The sequence below is a fragment of the Convolutriloba macropyga genome, chromosome 14, assembly GCF_964194025.1.
Source record: "Convolutriloba macropyga chromosome 14, txConMacr16.3, whole genome shotgun sequence".
Taxonomy (NCBI): Eukaryota; Metazoa; Xenacoelomorpha; order Acoela; family Convolutidae; genus Convolutriloba; species Convolutriloba macropyga.
The window spans coordinates 34,485,275-34,505,340 of NC_134481.1; the positions used below are offsets into that span (position 1 = coordinate 34,485,275).

The window sequence follows — 20,066 nt, forward strand, 5'->3', positions numbered from 1 at the left end:
TTGCGTTTGCATGGGCGAGAAGGTGGCCATCCCAAACGCCTTAAAGGATGCGCTCATCGAGGACCTCCATGCCAGTCACCCGGGTAGCTGGGGGATGGTATGTATGGCCCAGCATTGTTGGTGGCCATACATGAATAGAGACCTTTTGTTCCGAGCAATAGAGTGCAAACCTTGCACTGCAATCGGTAAAAATTTAAAATCTATGATTCCCGCAAAGCAATTTCAAGCACATAAACCATTTATAGTCCCAATCCAAGAGATACAAATAGATTTTGCAGGACCTATTTATAATGAAAAAGATCATGAAATTTATATTTTAACATGTATTGATAGATTTTCCAAATACACCTTTGCTGAAATTTTTGATAACGCAAATGCTTCTAATGTAATTAAATTTTTAGATAACTATATACAATACATTAACGGAGTTCCTCGTTCATTACGATTAGATCAAGCTCGTTGTATTATAGGAAATCAAGTAAAAAATTTTGCACTAAAATAATATCAATCTACTCCCAGCTCCAGCAAACGATCACCGAGCTATAAGTTTAGTAGAACGATTAATTAGTACAACTAAACAGCGCCTTGCATGTATAAAAGAAGCAAATAAAGAATTAAATTCGTTCACCGCGTTAAAGCAGCATTAAAATCAAAACTCTACCAGCTCCGCATATGTAAACATAAAACTACTAAGATTTCGCCTTTCGAATCACACTTTGGGCGACAAGCAAATACTCCGCTTAGCAATATTAGTACTAAACCACATTCCCCTGATTTAAGTTATGAGAAAATTTTAAATCATTATTTAGACGAAGAGACGGCCACTCCCAATGAGACGGCCAGATTCGTAGTGTCGAGAAGAACATGTGTACGGCTACTCAGAAAGCCCTCTCTCGCGAACAGCTTGCGGGTGATGATGAATCCCATTTCTTACGCTCGACGAAAGCTCACCGCCCTATACCCCACAAGGAGCTTACAGTACAATCGAATATTGCCCGCAAGAAGCACCCGAATAGACTATCCAAAAAGAACCTTGACGCGCTATATGAAGTGTTAGCCCCTGGGTCAGTTGTGCAAAAGACTGATCAGTTTACGTCAGTGATTCGCGAACCCGGGAAGCTGGAGGTCACTGTCAGAAACAGCGATATTGCCAACTTTGTCACCCGTGATGAACGGAAGACCAAATTAGCAGAGTACGTTAACCGTAGAGGACCCAGAGTACATGAAAAATCAGCGGAGGCTAAAATTCTGAATCATACAAAAGAATTCACACTAATTCAGAAGTTCGATAGTAAGATGAGACACCGCAAACGTGATACGGTAAGCGGTGTCTCATCTAACAGTTCCAATATGGGAGTATTGTGCAATGCGAGTAAGGATGCCAAAAGTGCCACCCAATCTCGTACCGCCAGAGACCCCATCACATCCAAAGACAAATTCCGGCCAACAAATCATAGCCTCTGAGATAATTTTTGCGCCTCCACCAACGAATCAACAACCAGAATTAACATTACCTTCTACTTCGGCACCAACAGAAGCATTGCACCAAGTCCTCTCACGTTCAACTAAGAGGACACGAAAAAGCCCGAAATACTATGGATATAAAAATTCCTATTCATCTGGTGAATCGACAAATTCGTGCCCGCCTAACTTCATACAGCCTCGTAGGTAACGCCGTGCAGGTGACGTCGAATCCGTGAAGCCTTCGCTGATCCAAACAATTGTGGATACTGCGGCTCAAGTAGAGCCAATTCCAAATACATTTCCCTCGCCAGTCATAGGTGAAGTTTCTCCAACTGACCCTCGCATTCACCCAGCAAATCAGAGTCCACCAGAAGAAATCATAATTGACCAAGAGGATATGTAGACTTAAACTTTCCATACAGTATTATTTATGACTAGCTATGATAACCAGTAAATATATTGTTGATAACTATTTAACAGGTAAATAAATATTAGTATATGAACAATATTGTTATTAAAATTTTCATGTTATGCAATTTAACTTTTCACTAAAATGGGAGAAATGTTGTACATAATCATTTTATTTGGTGTAGTAAAATTATTATACGATGTACTTATTTAACATTGTACCTAATCTTGAAAGACGTATTCCAAAGTCATCTTAAGTTCACGTTCTACCGCCCTTTATTTCACATATTGTGTCTGTTGCCCTAAATCCCGCACTGGGAATTGTTTGTTCACGTTCGCTATGACTTTTGTATTTGCTAACTTTTTAGAAATCTCATTCTCTTAGTTTTGCACCTCGGGTACAGTTGCTCAATTTAACTACTTTCTTGTCAGTCGTTTTTACCACCTGAGTAAAATAGACAAGTGTCAGATAGACGATTCGCTAAGCGAATTCAAATACAAATCCGTGTTATGTGCACTCGCCGCACACGTAACCTCAACAGGAATACTAAAAGTGATTCGCATCGCAAAATCAAGTACACAATATTGATTGTGTACGACAAGCCTGAAGTAAGTTTACATTGGCATATCTTTTTTGGCATGTTTTGACATATCTTTTGACATATCCTCTAAATTGACATATCTTTTTTGGAGTTTAATTTTGTCAATGAAATTGAATTGACTTTAAAGTAAAATTAAAATTGGACAAATGTAATTTGTTGAGCAATTCGTCGTCAAATTGAGATGAAAATTCAACAAAAAACTTTTTGTCGCTGAGTGTCTAATTATTATTAATTTCAGTGAAATGATGAACGTAAGTGCGTAAAGATGATATTTGTTAGCTTCAGAAGATCAGTTTTCAATTTTCAATTGTTCTTATTCCTGCTCGAAAAAAAAATGATTGAACAAAATTTCTGATTAAAGATAATTTTTGTTAATTTCAGAAGTTCAGTTATCTATGTTCAATTGTTCCTTTTTTGCTAGTCAGTGTATGGCGTAATGTATCTCAGTGTATGTCTTATTTGAAGACCTGGTTTCAAAGCAATTCTCTATTACCTTTTGAACTGATATATCTCCACGATTGACCAAAATTTTAGACAAATAAATTATTTTGTTTTTATTTTCTCCCAAAAGTAAATTCAAAATTAAACAAGCTGCCATGAGCAGGTCTGATATTGATTCAAATCCTGATCGTCAAGAGCTCCAAAGATCAGCAAAGTCATGTTAGCAAATACAGGAAACTAAACGAAAATGAGCACAATGAAGAAAAGTGTTACAAAAAATTCTTTTACATAAAAGTTCATTTAAAAAAAGAAATTATGGGAACAATAATGTAGTTCACAATGTCTCAACCAAAAACAACGATTATTGTTTAAAAACGAGAGCTAATTTCTGTCGCCGGGCTTATTGCTTATTTTTTTTAAAAAATGGTTATTCGTTCTGATTTTTCTTCTGATTTGTACATGTTCAATCCTTCGTTTAGAAAGTAGAGAGATCCAATTCTTGCCCACATTCAAGTTTCAACCTGCCGGGTTCAGAGAAATTGGGCCCAAATTGTATCCGAAGACACCTCAGAAAGCTGAAGATTGGGAGAAGTTGTTTAGGTGCAGCTATATTGTCCATTTCTACTCGAACAAATGGGGACGCCAGAGGGGTACGGTGTATCGACATTTAAAGTTAATCGGCATTTGAAATTTAAAATTTTCATGCAGAGGTATAAATTAATTGGCCTTCAAATTCGACCCAACTTTTTAGTGCAATCCTATGATAAAAACGTGTAACATAACCGACTGACGTCTGAAGAATTGCTCTGGAATATATTGCAACCTGTTTCATTGGGGGGGGGGGTGGTCTTGGGGGTAAAATTTAGTGGGGAATAAATTTCATTATTCAGATGACGTCCTTAGATGTGTCTTTTTTTAAATTTTACTTTCAGTAGTAAACTGCTGCCTTTTGATTTCATTTGCTTAAAATTGTGGGTCACACTTAATTTTGCATTTTTTTAAAAAGAAAACCACATTTGGTGTCCACAAGACTGTCTTTTCGTATTCTAAAATATGGAGAAATAATAATTTTTTTGGAAGAAGTTGGGATCATAAGCATCTAAGTCCAATCGAATTGTTCTCAATCAACGGGGGGGGGGGGGTGTCAATTGTGCCCTTCTGCAGGGGCCGGGGAGGCAGTATAGTGTCACTGATGATATTAAAATGATGGTATTGCAAAATGGAGTTTCGAACTTGTGTAAATTCAAAATAGCCAATACATTCAAGGCCAATAAAGCAAAATCAAAAGCAAAAACAGTATAAACCGATAACGCCCGGGATAACTGCGGTTCACAATAGAACTTTCAACCAAAATTAGGCTGTCAATTTTCGTCAGCCAGGTGTCAAAAGCAGCTATTTTTCGGCTGTTTATATCTCTGAACAAGCAAGTATTGAACGTAGTGATTTTAATTTTATTAAAAATTAAAACTTTTCCCCATGAATTTTTTTTGGAAAATTTTCTGGCATTTAATAGAGTAGTGTAATAGCATTTGGGAATAATATTTATGTAAAAAGTTTTTAATTTGGAAACGACAAATGCTATAAATGCTTAATTTGTTTTGTTTTTTCAAAAAAGTTTCTATCAAAAATATTTGTTTAAAAAATGATATTAAGTTGAATGACTATAATCGATACACTGGGACAACCATTCCAGTTACGGGTGACCCTGAAAGAGACGCCTACTCCTATTTGGGTCCAACATACTGCCCGCTTTCGTTCAAACATTTGGATGAATTCAACTACCCTTGAATGGTGCTGCTCAACATGTGCAAAAAATAACCCTTGAGTGCCTGAAATTGCTTGACGGCAGATTTCTAAATCTAGCGTGTCAACTTGCCAAAAGATTCAATTGTGTTGTATTGTAATGTCAATCATAGCAGTCCAATTTGGCAGTATTGAAATTGATAACTTGCCACAAATTGTCGAACTGTTTTCTCTCCAATTGTGAATGATCATTTCTAACCGATGTTATTTTCACACGGTTGTCATGCTAAATATTTTTTCATTTTATAATCGCGCCTTTTCCCGGGCTATGATATGCAAAATAATGTTCATACAAAAATTGTTCATACCAAATTTTGATCAGTTTGTTTATAAATTCTTAAGCGAAGCATTATTTTGTTCAACGAGAGAAAACATTTCCAGTTTTTGCTATTTTTACTGCACTGTGCTTTAACATAATTTATCTCATTTTGCATTTCAATTTGTATCATAACTCAATTTTGTCCTATGCAGTCTTTTCTTGACTTATAATAGTTTGAATAGAATTGAAAGAATCCGCACTTCAACAAAGCGTTCAAAATTGAACAATCGGAAGAAGTTCTTTTCTGTGTCTGTGAACATAGAAGTGTCAAACGGTATGTGAAAAGTTTTTTGATGTGCTTTATATTCGTGTTCTTTTGCTTGGTCAGATTTAAGCAATATAGTTACTAAGTGTTTCTGATGAACCGTGTGTAAGATAATTCGCAGTATAGGCGTCCATGAATTCAGTGAGTTCATTAATGCGACATTTTGTGGTTTGTAGGTCTATAAATGAGACATCTTGTTGTGCATACCCAATTAATCTTTTTACAAAGGTTAATGGGTGATTTAAAGGATTTTGCATAAGAATTTGAGTAAAGGATTGGAAGGGGCAAAGAACATTGTGCAGTGGTATAAATGAGAAGTCAGATATAACTTCAGTAGTTCGAACTTCATAATTGCTTTTGTATTCGTATGCAGTGAGTGAGTAAATCAGGATTCTATGCTCAAATGGTTGCAAATATAGTGTAGGATCTCCGATAAAAAGAAGTATTTGTGAATAATAAGGTGGTGGCTTTGTGGAAGGTTCATAGAATTTTAAGAACTTCATTTCATTATTATGTGTGATCTCCAGTGTGTGAGACGAAAATTTTATAGATTCTACATAATTTTCTAGGAATTGTGTTTCTAGAATATTAAATTTTGTATATGAGACGTAAAAGGCTATTGTAAAATATGCGTTTTGATAAATTCTGTGTTCCGTTAGGTCTGGATAGAGACTACGTTTTACAGTTTCGTGTGGACGTTAGGATTATTTGCTGCTGAGCAAACAGATGTTGATGCTTTTAGTTGTAATTTGTGGTATTCTTTAATTTCATTCCAAGTATTATTTAATACATTAAGTGTGGCGCCCGAGTCAATTAAGAAGTCAATTTTGAGATGTGGTGGAGAAACTGTTCTGGTATGATCGAGCGTCTGTTGTGTAAAAATTGTAAGTGGTAATACCCAAATGTTACTTTTGCTTGTTGTGGAGAAAATGTATTCTTCTGTCAGAGTATTATATTCTTCCTGACAGTATTACATTTCCTCCTTAGTCGTTAAACTGTTGTTCTAAGAGTTGTTCTTCTGAAATGTTTTTAGTTTTTGTTTGTTCTGTGTTGGACGTTGTGTCGTCTATTTGTTCTTGATATAAGATTGAATTAATAAAATTTCGTACATTTCGAAGGCGATTAATTGAGAATGGTCGTCGTAAACGATTTCCATCTTTATCATAGTTAGGTGATTTTGATCGAGAATTATAAGAGTAATTGTTGTTATTATTATATTTTGGTTTTTTTTTAAATTTTGTGGTCTCGGGTATGGTGAACCCGTTTTACTTGATAGTTTAAAACTACTGTTTACATAATAGGGTTTGGAGTTGGAGAAAGAATATTTATTAGGTCTGCGGTGTCGAGAAGTGTCTTGATTTTCCCTACTATTGCTCCGTGAGCTATAGGGGAAAGGAAGTGGTTTACCAGTCATGTTATTTGATGTGATTTGTTTATTTGGGAGATTTTGAGTCTGTTATTGCTTGGTTAAAAGTCTGCTTTTGAAAGGTTTTTCAAGTGGTTTTACATATCTTTTCTCAGGGCAAGTGGAAATACTGTGTCCTGATCGTGAACATTTTTTTTACTCAATTTAAGAAGTAGTGGTTTCCCTTTAAAATTTGGATCATTTGAGTACTTGTGTCGTACTACGTTGATCCCATATGCAATATCTTGTTCCATCGTGCGGACATCATCTACTGTGAGATTATCTATGTTCATATATACTATAATTATGGATGATAAAAGAGTGGATTTTGTGCTTATTTTATGTCTATCTATGTGTGTTCTAATGGCATCTTCTTGAATAAAATTTTCAACTAATTGTGCAAATGGAAGCTGTGATTCCAATGCTGTTGATTTGTGATTAGCAGTCTTTTAAGAGCTATTCTAGCTAATTGTGGATCTAGTGCTTTCCCAAGTGCGTCATTCATCTTTGCATTTCTCATAACTGGGGCGTTGTTAACATATGCTTTTCTAGCCATTTGTTTAATTTTGAGTACCAATGTCTTCATCTCTTCTCCTTAAGCAAGTGTAACATCGCTTGTGTTTGCGATTGCTGATTATCAAATTTTTTTCTGAAATTCGCGGCAAAACGCTCGCCAGTTCTTTTTTATTTCTAGGGGTAGATGTGAATGACACTGTTGTGCTGGGCCGATTAAAGCCCTTTGTATCATAGCGATTCGTTTTAATATCCATGCCTCATGATACGATGAGTCGATTTGTTTGCGTCCTGCTGTCATTACCAATTTGGCTGTAATAGCGTTTAGAAAATCTTCTGTAGTGTACGTGGGGTCAGTGCCATCAAACAGTCTTAAAGACTGCTACATGGGTACTGAGCCTCCTAAATGAGGGTATATCATTTGTGTGTTACGACTAACAACTGGTGAAGATGTTTGTAGACGCTGCTTGTAAATAATAAGGGGCTGGAGCGTTTGTTGTCTGTTGAGTAATTTTTGAGTTAAATTGTCTAAAGAATTTACTAATTGTTGCAGGGTTAATTGAATATTTTGATTGTTATTTGGAGCTGTTTGAGTTGATGTATTTAAAATAACTGTTACAGTATTAAAATTTAATTAAATTTGTCTTTGTAAGCGTTGTAAAGGTGTAATTAAATTAGGTAGTAGTGAAAGAGTTGTGATGAGTGGGTCTGAATTTTGTGTCAGTTCAGGTGAGTCCCCAGGTTGTCTATTTCTATGATTTTCAAAAATATTTGTTTTATTAGTAGCATCTTTAATTACCTCATTGTCATTCTTTTATTGCTGTTTTCTGTATCAATTAGTGAAAGAGTGTTTACAGTGTGTGATTAAAAAATTGTTCTATCATCTAACCGTGTGGATTTAAAGTCGGTTCCTGTGGTTTCCTTCAAGTTGTAATCCATCGGCCCTGAATGGACTATAGTATCTAAGTTTTCTATTGCTGATGCTACAAGAGATGTATTCGTGTTTTCTGTAATGTTTGTGAATGTAAATAAAATGGTTGGTTTCCGGCACTATGGTTTGGCATTATGAATGCAAAGGGTTGGTTTTTGGCATTATAATTATTTTTGATTTTCAATTTTGTTATGATCAATTTTTAGTTGTTGTATAATTTCAGATGGTACTTCTGTGATGGTCACAAAATTCTCCGGAAACAAATTTGGATCATAGGTATCGTATAGTGTTTCTGGTAGTTGATCTATTAATTGGGGTATATATTGACGATCAATTTTGCAGGCTGAAAAATAAGTCTTACTAAATTTTTCCAAAATCTGTGTATATACCAGGATAAAAATGTCAGGGAGTATAATATCTGTGATAAGTCTGCGTCTTTTGCACAGCTTATATATGTTTTTATATTGTGAATGAAACCTACTATTTCCTGTATAACGGTCTTGTGCACGCTTTCCTTTCGTGATTGTAAAGCAGCGGTATTTAGTGTTGACGCTAGGCGTTTTAGAAATCGAAATGATGATTTTCTAAATGCACCAGCACTATCAGAGGGTTGTAGATTCTCTCCATAATCTGTTAAGGAATTCAAATAGTGTGTCTGATAATGGTTTTAACGAAGTTTTGTAGATGAGTGAGATAGAATTATATGTGAGAGGGTCGCAAATAAAAATAATTGAGCTTTTTGTGAAATTAGCTCCGTAGATTTCAACTAAGCATAAGAGAAAAGTGGTCAGTGAAACTTGTGAAGCCCTGTCCCGCAAGGAGAGTACAGGCTGTTGCTCTACTGCAAAATAGTGGTATTTAATTTGTTTTGCTTTGTGTAAGAACAGGTTTAATTCAGCTTGGAGATGATAATGTAAGATTTTAAATGGTAGAATTTCATGCAAGAGACGTTTGTTCGGCTGTGTGCGAACAGCTAATTGTAATTCTTTGGAATGTGTGTCCGATTATGATGACGTTTGGCCAGTGTGACGGCTAATTTTGTTATTAATAGTGTTTTTTTGTTATTTTTCTTAATTATTTATTGGGATTTTGTTCTCCGTTTCCTAAATTTTAAGTGTAAAAAGAGTATAAAGTTGTATAAACTACCTCTAAGTCTTTCTCAAGAGATAAGAGCTTGTTATCTGAGAGTTCGTTTTACGGTTGGAGTTTGTTAACTCACTGGTCGCACTAGTTAAGGCAGACCCATGATGGTTTCCTTTTATAGCCTTAAGGTATGAAGAGCTAGAGGTACTTATTTCTGCGCGCGAAGTAGGCTTACCTATATCTCTAAGACCAACAGACTCTGTAAAACACTGATGATAAACATCTTTTATTAGGCTGGTAATACAATCCAGCACCGGAGTCAAGAGTATACACATGGTGTATCTTAACTAACAGACTGACTAGAGTTAGTGGAGCATGCGCTTTATATAAAAGAATATTGTCTTCTCAGTCTCTGATTGGTTGGAGGTGAACATCCAGTATTTTTACTGCTACAGTACCACTTTTTTATTGTATTCGAGAAATCTACTTCACAAAATGGCAACATGTTCCGTACATTATACCGACTTTTTTGTATACCAATCAATTTTGCCTTATCAGATTAACCATGATAGGTTATTGGATATTTTAACTGTACTTGACAGGCAGAAAAAATGCCCTGTTTTCATGCTAGAATTTTTTAATTGATCATTTTTAATTGAGCAGAAATTTGGAAGCGAAATAGATCTGTGCGTCATATAATGCAGATAGAAACGGAAACAGAAATATAAGTTGAAAAAGTCATCGACGCCGCTCAAAAAATTATGTAAAAACATTCAGTGACAAATTAATTAGTCTTGTTGAAGTTCACTCCGGGAAAGCTATTTCATTAGAGTCATGTAGTGGAGTCATATGAGCTCCTTTGACATCAATCTATTTCAAAATAAAGTTCAATTTTAAAGTGCAAAACTCATGAGTGATGTAAGTCACGTATTATCAAAAACTAATTACGAAAAATTTTTACTACAGAGAGTGAGAATTGACATCATGCGCTCAAAAGCTGTTAGTGAGAGGAGGAAGTTTTTCAGACAATTTTACATTTTTAGATTTGCGTTGTGAACAAATGTTAAACAAAAAAAAGTGTCAGACGACGAAACAAAGCATAAGCCAAAGAATTTCGAAAGCGACTCGAAGCGTCAGAGACTCTCACCAGAGTCAAATTATGCGGCAAAAATTCAAGCTGATTCAGGATGAATTTTATTCAGTATTGACATCAGACAAGTAAGCCAACGAAAAGAATTTTGTCGTCATTCAAAATTAAACTATACTAAACAAAATTATCAAAATTATTAATTTAAAAAATCAAACTTCACACAAGGTTTCGGTGGAAGACTACTGAAAAAAGAAAAAAGCTTAAAATCGTAAAACGTTGAAAAAAATATGAAAAGTTGAAAAGTATACAAAAGTACTAAGACAGACAAAAAGTGATGAACAACAAAAAACCGACCCTTTTGACAGCTGTAACGAAACTAACAATATTTCATTTTACTGTGCGACTCAAAAGGCACATTGAGAAAACATAAGACAGATAAAATTCTTTTAAAAACAATCGTAGAAAATGAAAAATTTTTTTTAGGTCTCTAGGAAAAAGGAAACTTTCCGTTGTGGCGTCACAGCATTCTGACAATTACCAATTAATGGAGAAACTTTGAATACTTTCAATTAAAACTACTACAAAAATATCAGGAGAAAAACAAAGTAAACAGATTAAATCTGTAAGGCAAAAAATTGTTTATAATTGAAACCTATAACCAAGAAAATACACAAAAAACAAAAATGATTGATTCAGTCTTAATGATCAATGAAAAATTTGATAGTGAATTCGACAAATTATTAGAACTCGATTATGTGAAATGATATCAACTGCAAGCAGAAATGTTTGCAAAGAATCTTGAAAAATCTTTAATCTTTAATATCTTTTAGAACCATAAAGCACAGCCAATAAAATTAAAGATAAACACATCTGAGTGAATTAATAGAATAGGCCGCGAAAAGATTGAACGTGGAGAGTGCGGTCTCCACGTTCAATATTTTCAATTGTATAAAAAGTAACCAAAGGCAATTTCATTTTTTTGAGATTTTAACATCAAAACAATGAAAATTAGACAGAAAAACAAGTAAATGTCATTGCCTACTATTGAAGGTTCAGTAAAAGTGCATAATCATCTTCCTGCAAAATGACACAGATAAAATGAATTTCAAAAATAAAATCAACCAGAAAATTTAGCCCAAAAAGTCAATTTAGTTCCAAAATTGCAATTAGGAAAATAAATTATTGATATTCAAAACTTAACGTCAAAAAATAATTTATTCATCAATAACAACCATTCAATACGCTGACAAAGCAATGAAAGCGTTCTTTCAAAAAATCATTCCAATATACGATCGAACATAGAAAAATTGGACAAAAACCCACTGTTTTGTGTACAATATTAGAACACAAAAAAAACTCCTAACAAAAACCGGGCCTTCCTATATGAATTATCACAGTTACGATAACACATACATTGATTGCCAAAAATTCACTCAAAGGTCCAAAAACAAAAAATACTGAAAAAATCCCATATTTAATTAAAAGTTGAGAATTGAGAATCCTTTGAAACAGTAACAAGAAAAAAGGATATTGGAATAGTATCTGACAACAAAAAAGAGATAATCTAATTAAAATCTTCTTTACTAGTGGCCTCTCCAATACGAGTATTGGCAAAATACTTTGTGATACAGTGAGCTTAATTTCGTTAAAGGACTCTCAAATAATAGAAAAGCAACCAAAAAATTTTTTAAAAAAAAGACCGTGGGAATGGAAAGGAAGTCAATTACAAAGTCGAAAAGCAATATTTTCTACAAAAAGTTCTACAAAATTATCCAAAAAATAGTAAAATGCCGACTTAACACCAATATTGTTAGATAAAATGTTTATTACTTCTTCGCATTGAGCATTTAAACGCCCAACACCTGGCAGAATTGTCTTGAACAAAAAAGTTCGATTTTTTTAAAGTTAGAATCTTGTATGTTATTTTCAAAGAAAATGTCCCGTCTAGCCAAAACTGGTACCTTTTAAGAACAACGCCTATACAATAACTCTATATACAATAGCTCTATATTAAGGGTTGCACAATAAGAACTATAATAGGAAGAACGAAAGCAGAAATAGTTTTAAAAGACATTGAAAAAAATTGTACGAAATTTTGTTACAATTACTCCATTTTCTTGACGATAAACAACTCAAAATTAAAATTTTCTTAAATAAAAGCCAAACAACTTAGACAACTAATGTGAACTAAGGAACTCCCCAAATGCTGCAGGAAATTGAAAAGTAATACAAAAACAGCTTAAAAAACTGACAATATTGCAAAACTATCAAAATAGCTCAAAAATGAATTAAAAAAATTATTTTTGCTTCAGATTAAGAAAAAAAAATCGAAACGCATTCTTGCTTATTAAAGTAACGGCGAAAAACGTCTATAAACAAAAATGTTGGCCAGCAAATATTTTTCACATCTACTTTTCTCGCTAACTCTCAATAATGCGACATGGGCAGAAAATCACCTTTTGTTCTCTCTACACTTGAATTTTTCAGCTGTTTGACTTAAGCACTTAGTCTTCACGTTCGTTATTTACTTCTACATCCTGTTTTAAACACACTCAATTAAAAAATTATATCGGGACAGCTGCGAATTAGACCTGTGTGTCATATAATGCAGATAGAAACAGAAAAAGAAATATAAGTTGAAAAAGTTATCGACACCGCTCGAAAAATTATGTAAAAACATTCAGTGACAAATTAATAAGTCTTGTTGAAGTTCACTCCAGGAAAGCTTTTTCATTAGAGGCATTTAGAGCACATATGAGCTCCTTTGACCTCAATCTATTTCCAAATAAACTTAAATTTTAAAGTGCAAAACTCATTTCATTGAGTAATGTAAGTCACGTATTATCAAAAATTAATTACGAAAAATTTTTACTACAGAGATTTGAGAAATGACATCATGCACCCAAAAACTGTTAGCGAGAGGAGGAAGTTTTTCAGAAAATTTGAATTTTTTAGATTTGCGTTGTGAAAAAATGTTAAACGAAAAAAAGTGTCATACGACGAAACACAAAGCATATGCCGAAGAATTTTGGACGCGAATCGAAGGTCTCATTTTATAAAAAAGAACCAAAAGGCATTTCAAGTTTTTGAGATTTTAACATCGAAACGATGAAATTTAGACAGAAAAACAATTAAATGTCATTGCCTACTATTGAAGGTTCAGTAAAGGTGCATGATCATCTTCCTGCAAAATGACACAGAGAAAATGTATTTCAAAGATAAAATCAGCCAAAAATAGCCCAAAAATGTCAATTTATTTCCAAAATTGCAATTAGGAAAAAAAAATTTTTGATATTCAACAATTTAACGTCAAAAAATAATTTATTCATCAATAACACTACATTCAATACACTGACAAAGTAATTAAAGCGTTATTTCAAAAAACAATTTCGAAATACGATCGGATTTAGAAAAGTTGGTCAAAAACCCGCTGTTTTGTGTACAATATTAGAACACAAAAAAAACTCATAACAAAAACCGGGCCTTCCTATATGAATTATCACAGTTACGATAACATATACATTGATTGCCAAAAATTCACTCAAAGGTCCAAAAACAAAAAATACTGAAAAAATCCCATATTTAATTAAAATTAGAGAATTGAGAATCCTTTGAAACAGTAACAAGAAAAAAGGATATTGGAATAGTATCTGACAACAAAAAAGAGATAATCTAATTAAAATCTTCTTTACTAGTGGCCTCTCCAATACGAGTATTGGCAAAATACTTTGTGATACATTGAGCTTAATTTCGTTAAAGGACTACCAAATAATAGAAAACCAACCAAAAATTTTTTAAATAGAAGACCGTGGGAATGAAAAGGATGTCAATGACAAAGTCGAAAGTCAACATTTTCTACAAAAAGTTCACCAAAATTATCCAAAAAATAGCAAAATGCCAACTTAACACCAATATTGTTAGATAATATTTTTATTACTTCTTCGCATTGAGCATTTAAACGCCCAACACCTGGCAGAAATGTCTTAAACAAAAAAAATTCGATTTTTTTTAAAGTTAGAAACTTGTATGTTATTTTCAAAGAAAATGTCCCGTCTAGCCAAAACTGGTACCTTTTAAGAACAACGCCTATATAATAACTCTACATACAATTGCTCTATGTTAAGGGTTGCACAACAAGAACTGTAATAGGAGGAACGAAAGCAGAAATAAATTTAGAAGACATTGAGAAAAATTGGACACATTTTTGTTAAAATTACTCCATTTTCTTGACGATAAACAACTCAAAATTAAATTTTTTAAAATAAAAGCCAAACAACTTAAACAACTAATGTGAACTAAGGAACTCCCCAAATGCTGCAGGAAATTGAAAAGTAATACAAAACAAGCTTAAAAAGATGGTACAATATTGCAAAACTGTCAAAATAGCTCAAAATTGAATAATAAAAAGTATTTTTGCTTCAGATTAAGAAAAATTATTCCAAACGCATTCTTGCTTATTAAAGTAACGGCGAAAAACGTCTATAAACAAAAATGTTGGCCAGCAAAAATGTTTCACATCTACTTTCTCGCTACCTCTCAATAATGCGACATGGGCAGAAAATCAGACTTTGTTCTCTCTACACTTGAATTTTTTCAGCTGTGTGACTTAAACACTTAGTCTTCACGTTCGGCATTTACTTCTACAGCCTGTTTTAAATACACTCAATCAAAAAATTATATCGGGACAGCTGCGAATTAGACCTGTGTGTCATATAATGCAGATAGAAACAGAAACAGAAATATAAGTTGAAGAAGTTATCGACACCGCTCAAAAAATTATGTAAAAACATTCAGTGACAAATTAATAAGTCTTGTTGAAGTTGACTCCAGGAAAGCTTTTTCATTAGAGGCATTTAGAGCACATATGAGCTCCTTTGACATCAATCTATTTCCAAATAAACTTAAATTTTAAAGTGCAAAACTCATTTCATTGAGTAATGTAAGTCACGTATTATCAAAAATTAATTACGAAAAATTTTTACTACAGAGATTTGAGAAATGACATCATGCACCCAAAAGCTGTTAGCGAGAGGAGGAAGTTTTTCAGAAAATTTGAATTTTTTAGATTTGCGTTGTGAAAAAATGTTAAACGAAAAAAAGTGTCAGACGACGAAACACAAAGCATAGGCCGAAGAATTTGGGACGCGAATCGAAGGTCTCATTTTATAAAAAAGAACCAAAAGGCATTTCAAGTTTTTGAGATTTTAACATCGAAACGATGAAATTTAGACAGAAAAACAATTAAATGTCATTGCCTACTATTGAAGGTTCAGTAAAGGTGCATGATCATCTTCCTGCAAAATGACACAGAGAAAATGTATTTCAAAGATAAAATCAGCCAAAAATAGCCCAAAAATGTCAATTTATTTCCAAAATTGCAATTGGGAAAAAAAATTATTGATATTCAACAATTTAACGTCAAAAAATAATTTATTCATCAATAACACTACATTCAATACACTGACAAAGTAATTAAAGCGTTATTTCAAAAAACAATTTCGAAATACGATCGGATTTAGAAAAGTTGGTCAAAAACCCGCTGTTTTGTGTACAATATTAGAACACAAAAAAAAAACTCATAACAAAAACCGGGCCTTCCTATATGAATTATCACAGTTACGATAACACATACATTGATTGCCAAAAATTCAGTCAAAGGTCCAAAAACAAAAAATACTGAAAAAATCCCATATTTAATTAAAATTAGAGAATTGAGAATACTTTGAAACAGTAACAAGAAAAAAGGATATTGGAATAGTATCTGACAACAAAAAAGAGATAATCTAATTAAAATCTTCTTTACTAGTGGCCTCTCCAATACGAGTATTGGCAAAATACTTTGTGATACAGTGAGCTTAATTTCGTTAAAGGACTACCAAATAATAGAAAACCAACCAAAAATTTTTTAAATAGAAGACCGTGGGAATGAAAAGGATGTCAATGACAAAGTCGAAAGGCAACATTTTCTACAAAAAGTTCACCAAAATTATCCAAAAAATAGCAAAAAGCCAACTTAACACCAATATTGTTAGATAATATTTTTATTACTTCTTCGCATTGAGCATTTAAACGCCCAACACCTGGCAGAAATGTCTTAAACAAAAAAAATCGATTTTTTTAAAATTAGAAACTTGTATGTTAGTTTCAACGAAAATGTCCCGTCTAGCCAAAACTGGTACCTTTTAAGAACAACGCATATGCAATAGCTCAATATACAATAGCTCTATTTTAAGGGTTGCACAACAAGAACTATAATAGGAGGAACGAAAGCAGAAATGGATTTAAAAGACATTGAAAAATATTGGACGAATTTTTGTTAAAATTACTCCATTTTCTTGACAATAAACAACTCAAAATTAAAAATTTTTAAATAAAAGCCAAACAACTTAAACAACTAATGTGAAATAAGGAGCTCCCCAAACGCTGCAGGAAATTGAAAAGTAATACAAAAACAGCTTAAAAAGATGGTACAATATTGCAAAACTGTCAAAATAGCTCAAAATTGAATAATAAAAAGTATTTTTGCTTCAGATTAAGAAAAATGATTCCAAACTCATTCTTGCTCATTAAAACAACGGCGAAAAACGTCTAAAAACAAAAAAATCGACCAGCAAAAATGTTTCACATCTACTTTTCTCGCTAACTCTCAATAATGCGACATGGGCAGAAAATCAGACTTTGTTCTCTCTACACTTGAATTTTTTCAGCTGTGTGACTTAAACACTTAGTCTTCACGTTCGGCATTTACTTCTACAGCCTGTTTTAAATACACTCAATCAAAAAATTATATCGGGACAGCTGCGAATTAGACCTGTGTGTCATATAATGCAGATAGAAACAGAAACAGAAATATAAGTTGAAGAAGTTATCGACACCGCTCAAAAAATTATGTAAAAACATTCAGTGACAAATTAATAAGTCTTGTTGAAGTTCACTCCAGGAAAGCCTTTTCATTAGAGGCATTTAGTACACATATGAGCTCCTTTGACATCAATCCATTTCCAAATAAACTTAAATTTTAAAGTGCAAAACTCATTTCATTGAGTGATGTAAGTCACGTATTATCAAAAACTAATTACAAAAAATTTTTACTACAGAGAGTGAGAAATGACATCATGCACTCAAAAGCTGTTAGTGAGAGGAGGAAGTTTTTCAAAAAAATTAACATTTTTAGATTTGCGTTCTGAACAAATGTTAAGCGAAAAAAAGTGTCAGACGACGAAACACAAAGCATAGGCCAAAGAATTTCGGACGCGACTCGAAGGTCTCGTTGTATGAAAAATAACCAAAAGGCAGATTCATGATTTTGAGATTTTAAAATCAAAACGATGAAATTTAGACAAAAAACAATTGAATGTCATTGCCTACTATTGAAGGTTCAGTAAAGGTGCATAATCACCTTCCTGCAAAATCACACAGAGAATATGGATTTCAAAGATAAAATCGGCCAGAAATTTTAGCCCAAAAACGTCAATTTAGTTCCAAAATTGCAATTAGGAAAATAAATTTTTGATATTCAAACATTTAACGTCAAAAAATAATTTATTCATGAATAACACTACATTCAATACACTGATAAAGCAATTAAAGCGTTAGTTCAAAAAATAATTTCAAAATACGATCGGACTTAGAAAAATTGGTCAATAACCCGCTGTTTTTTGTACAATATTAGAACAAATAAAACTCATAACAAAAAACGGGGCCTTCCTATATGAAATATCACAGTTACGATAACACATACATTGATTGCCAAAAATTCACTCAAAGCTCCAAAAAAAAAATAATGAAAAAATCCCATATTCAATTAAAATTCGAGAATTGAGACTCCTTTGAAACAGTAACAAGAAAAAAGGATATTGGAATAGTATCTGACAACAAAAAAAGAGATAATGTAATTAAATTCTTCTTTACTAGTGGCCTCTCCAATACGAGTATTGGCAAAATGCTTTGTGATACAGTGAGCATAATTTCGTTAAAGGACTACCAAATAATAGAAAACCAACCACAAATTTTTTAATAGAAGACCGTGGGAATGCAAAGGATGTCAATGACAAAGTCGAAAAGCAACATTTTCTACAAAAAATTCACCAAAATTATCCAAAAAATAGTTAAATGCCAACTTAACACCAATATTGTTTAACAATATGTTTATTACTTCTTCGCATTGAGCATTTAAACGCCCAACACCTGGCAGAAATAACTTAATCAAAAAAGTTCGATTTTTTTAAAGTTAGAAACTTGTATGTTAGTTTCAACGAAAATGTCCTGTCTAGCCAAAACTGGTACCTTTTATGAACAACGCATATACAATAGCTCGATATACAATAGCTGTATTTTAAGGGTTGCACAACAAGAACTAAAATAGAGGGAACGAAAGCAGAAATAGATTTAAACGAAATTGAAAAAAACTGGACAAACCTTTGTTAAAATTACTCCATTTTCTTGACAATAAACAAATCAAAATTAAAATTTTTTAAATAAAAGCCAAACAACCTAAACAACTAATGTGAAAAAAGGAACTACGCAAATGCTACAGGAAATTGAAAAGTAATACAAAAATAGCGTAAAAAGATGGTACAATATTGCAAAACTGTCAAAATAGCTCAAAATTGAATAATAAAATGTATTTTTGCTTCAGATTAAGAAAAATGATTCCAAACTCATTCTTGCTTATTAAAACAACGGCGAAAAACGGCTAAAAACAAAAAAATCGACCAGCAAAAATGTTTCACGCCTACTTTTCTCGCTAACTCTCAATAATAAGACATGGGCAGAAAATCACACTTTGTTCTCTCTACCCTTGAATTTCTTCAGCTGTTTGACTTAAACACTTAGACTTCACGTTCGGCATTTACTTCTACATCCTGTTTTAAATACACCCAATCAAAAAATTATATCGGGACAGCCGCGAATTTGACCTGTGTGTCATATAATGCAGATAGAAACAGAAAAAGAAATATAAGTTGAAAAAGTTATCGACACCGCTCAAAAAATTATGTAAAAACATTCAGTGACAAATTAATAAGTCTTGTTGAAGTTCACTCCAGGAAAGCTTTTTCATTAGAGGCATTTAGAGCACATATGAGCTCCTTTGACCTCAATCTATTTCCAAATAAACTTAAATTTTAAAGCGCAAAACTCATTTCATTGAGTAATGTAAGTCACGTATTATCAAAAATTAATTACGAAAAATTTTTACTACAGAGATTTGAGAAATGACATCATGCACCCAAAAACTGTTAGCGAGAGGAGGAAGTTTTTCAGAAAATTTGAATTTTTTAGATTTGCGTTGTGAAAAAATGTTAAACGAAAAAAAGTGTCAGACGACGAAACACAAAGCATATGCCGAAGAATTTTGGACGCGAATCGAAGGTCTCATTTTATAAAAAAGAACCAAAAGGCATTTCAAGTTTTTGAGATTTTAACATCGAAACGATGAAATTTAGACAGAAAAACAATTAAATGTCATTGCCTACTATTGAAGGTTCAGTAAAGGTGCATGATCATCTTCCTGCAAAATGACACAGAGAAAATGTATTTCAAAGATAAAATCAGCCAAAAATAGCCCAAAAATGTCAATTTATTTCCAAAATTGCAATTAGGAAAAAAAAAATTTTTGATATTCAACAATTTAACGTCAAAAAATAATTTATTCATCAATAACACTACATTCAATACACTGACAAAGTAATTAAAGCGTTATTTCAAAAAACAATTTCGAAATACGATCGGATTTAGAAAA

General features: G+C 32.8%; 1 protein-coding gene across 1 annotated transcript in view; it reads left to right on the forward strand.

Moving 5' to 3' along the window:
* The window catches only part of LOC142352784 (lactosylceramide 4-alpha-galactosyltransferase-like), a 31,939-nt gene extending 27,051 nt beyond the window's left edge, over positions 1-4,888 (forward strand). The window contains exons 5-6 of the mRNA XM_075404891.1: positions 3,395-3,565; positions 4,609-4,888. Of these exons, the coding sequence (XP_075261006.1) occupies positions 3,395-3,565; positions 4,609-4,703 (266 nt within the window). The 3' untranslated portion in view covers positions 4,704-4,888. The remainder of the gene's footprint in view (positions 1-3,394; positions 3,566-4,608) is intronic.
* Positions 4,889-20,066: the final 15,178 nt, after the last annotated feature.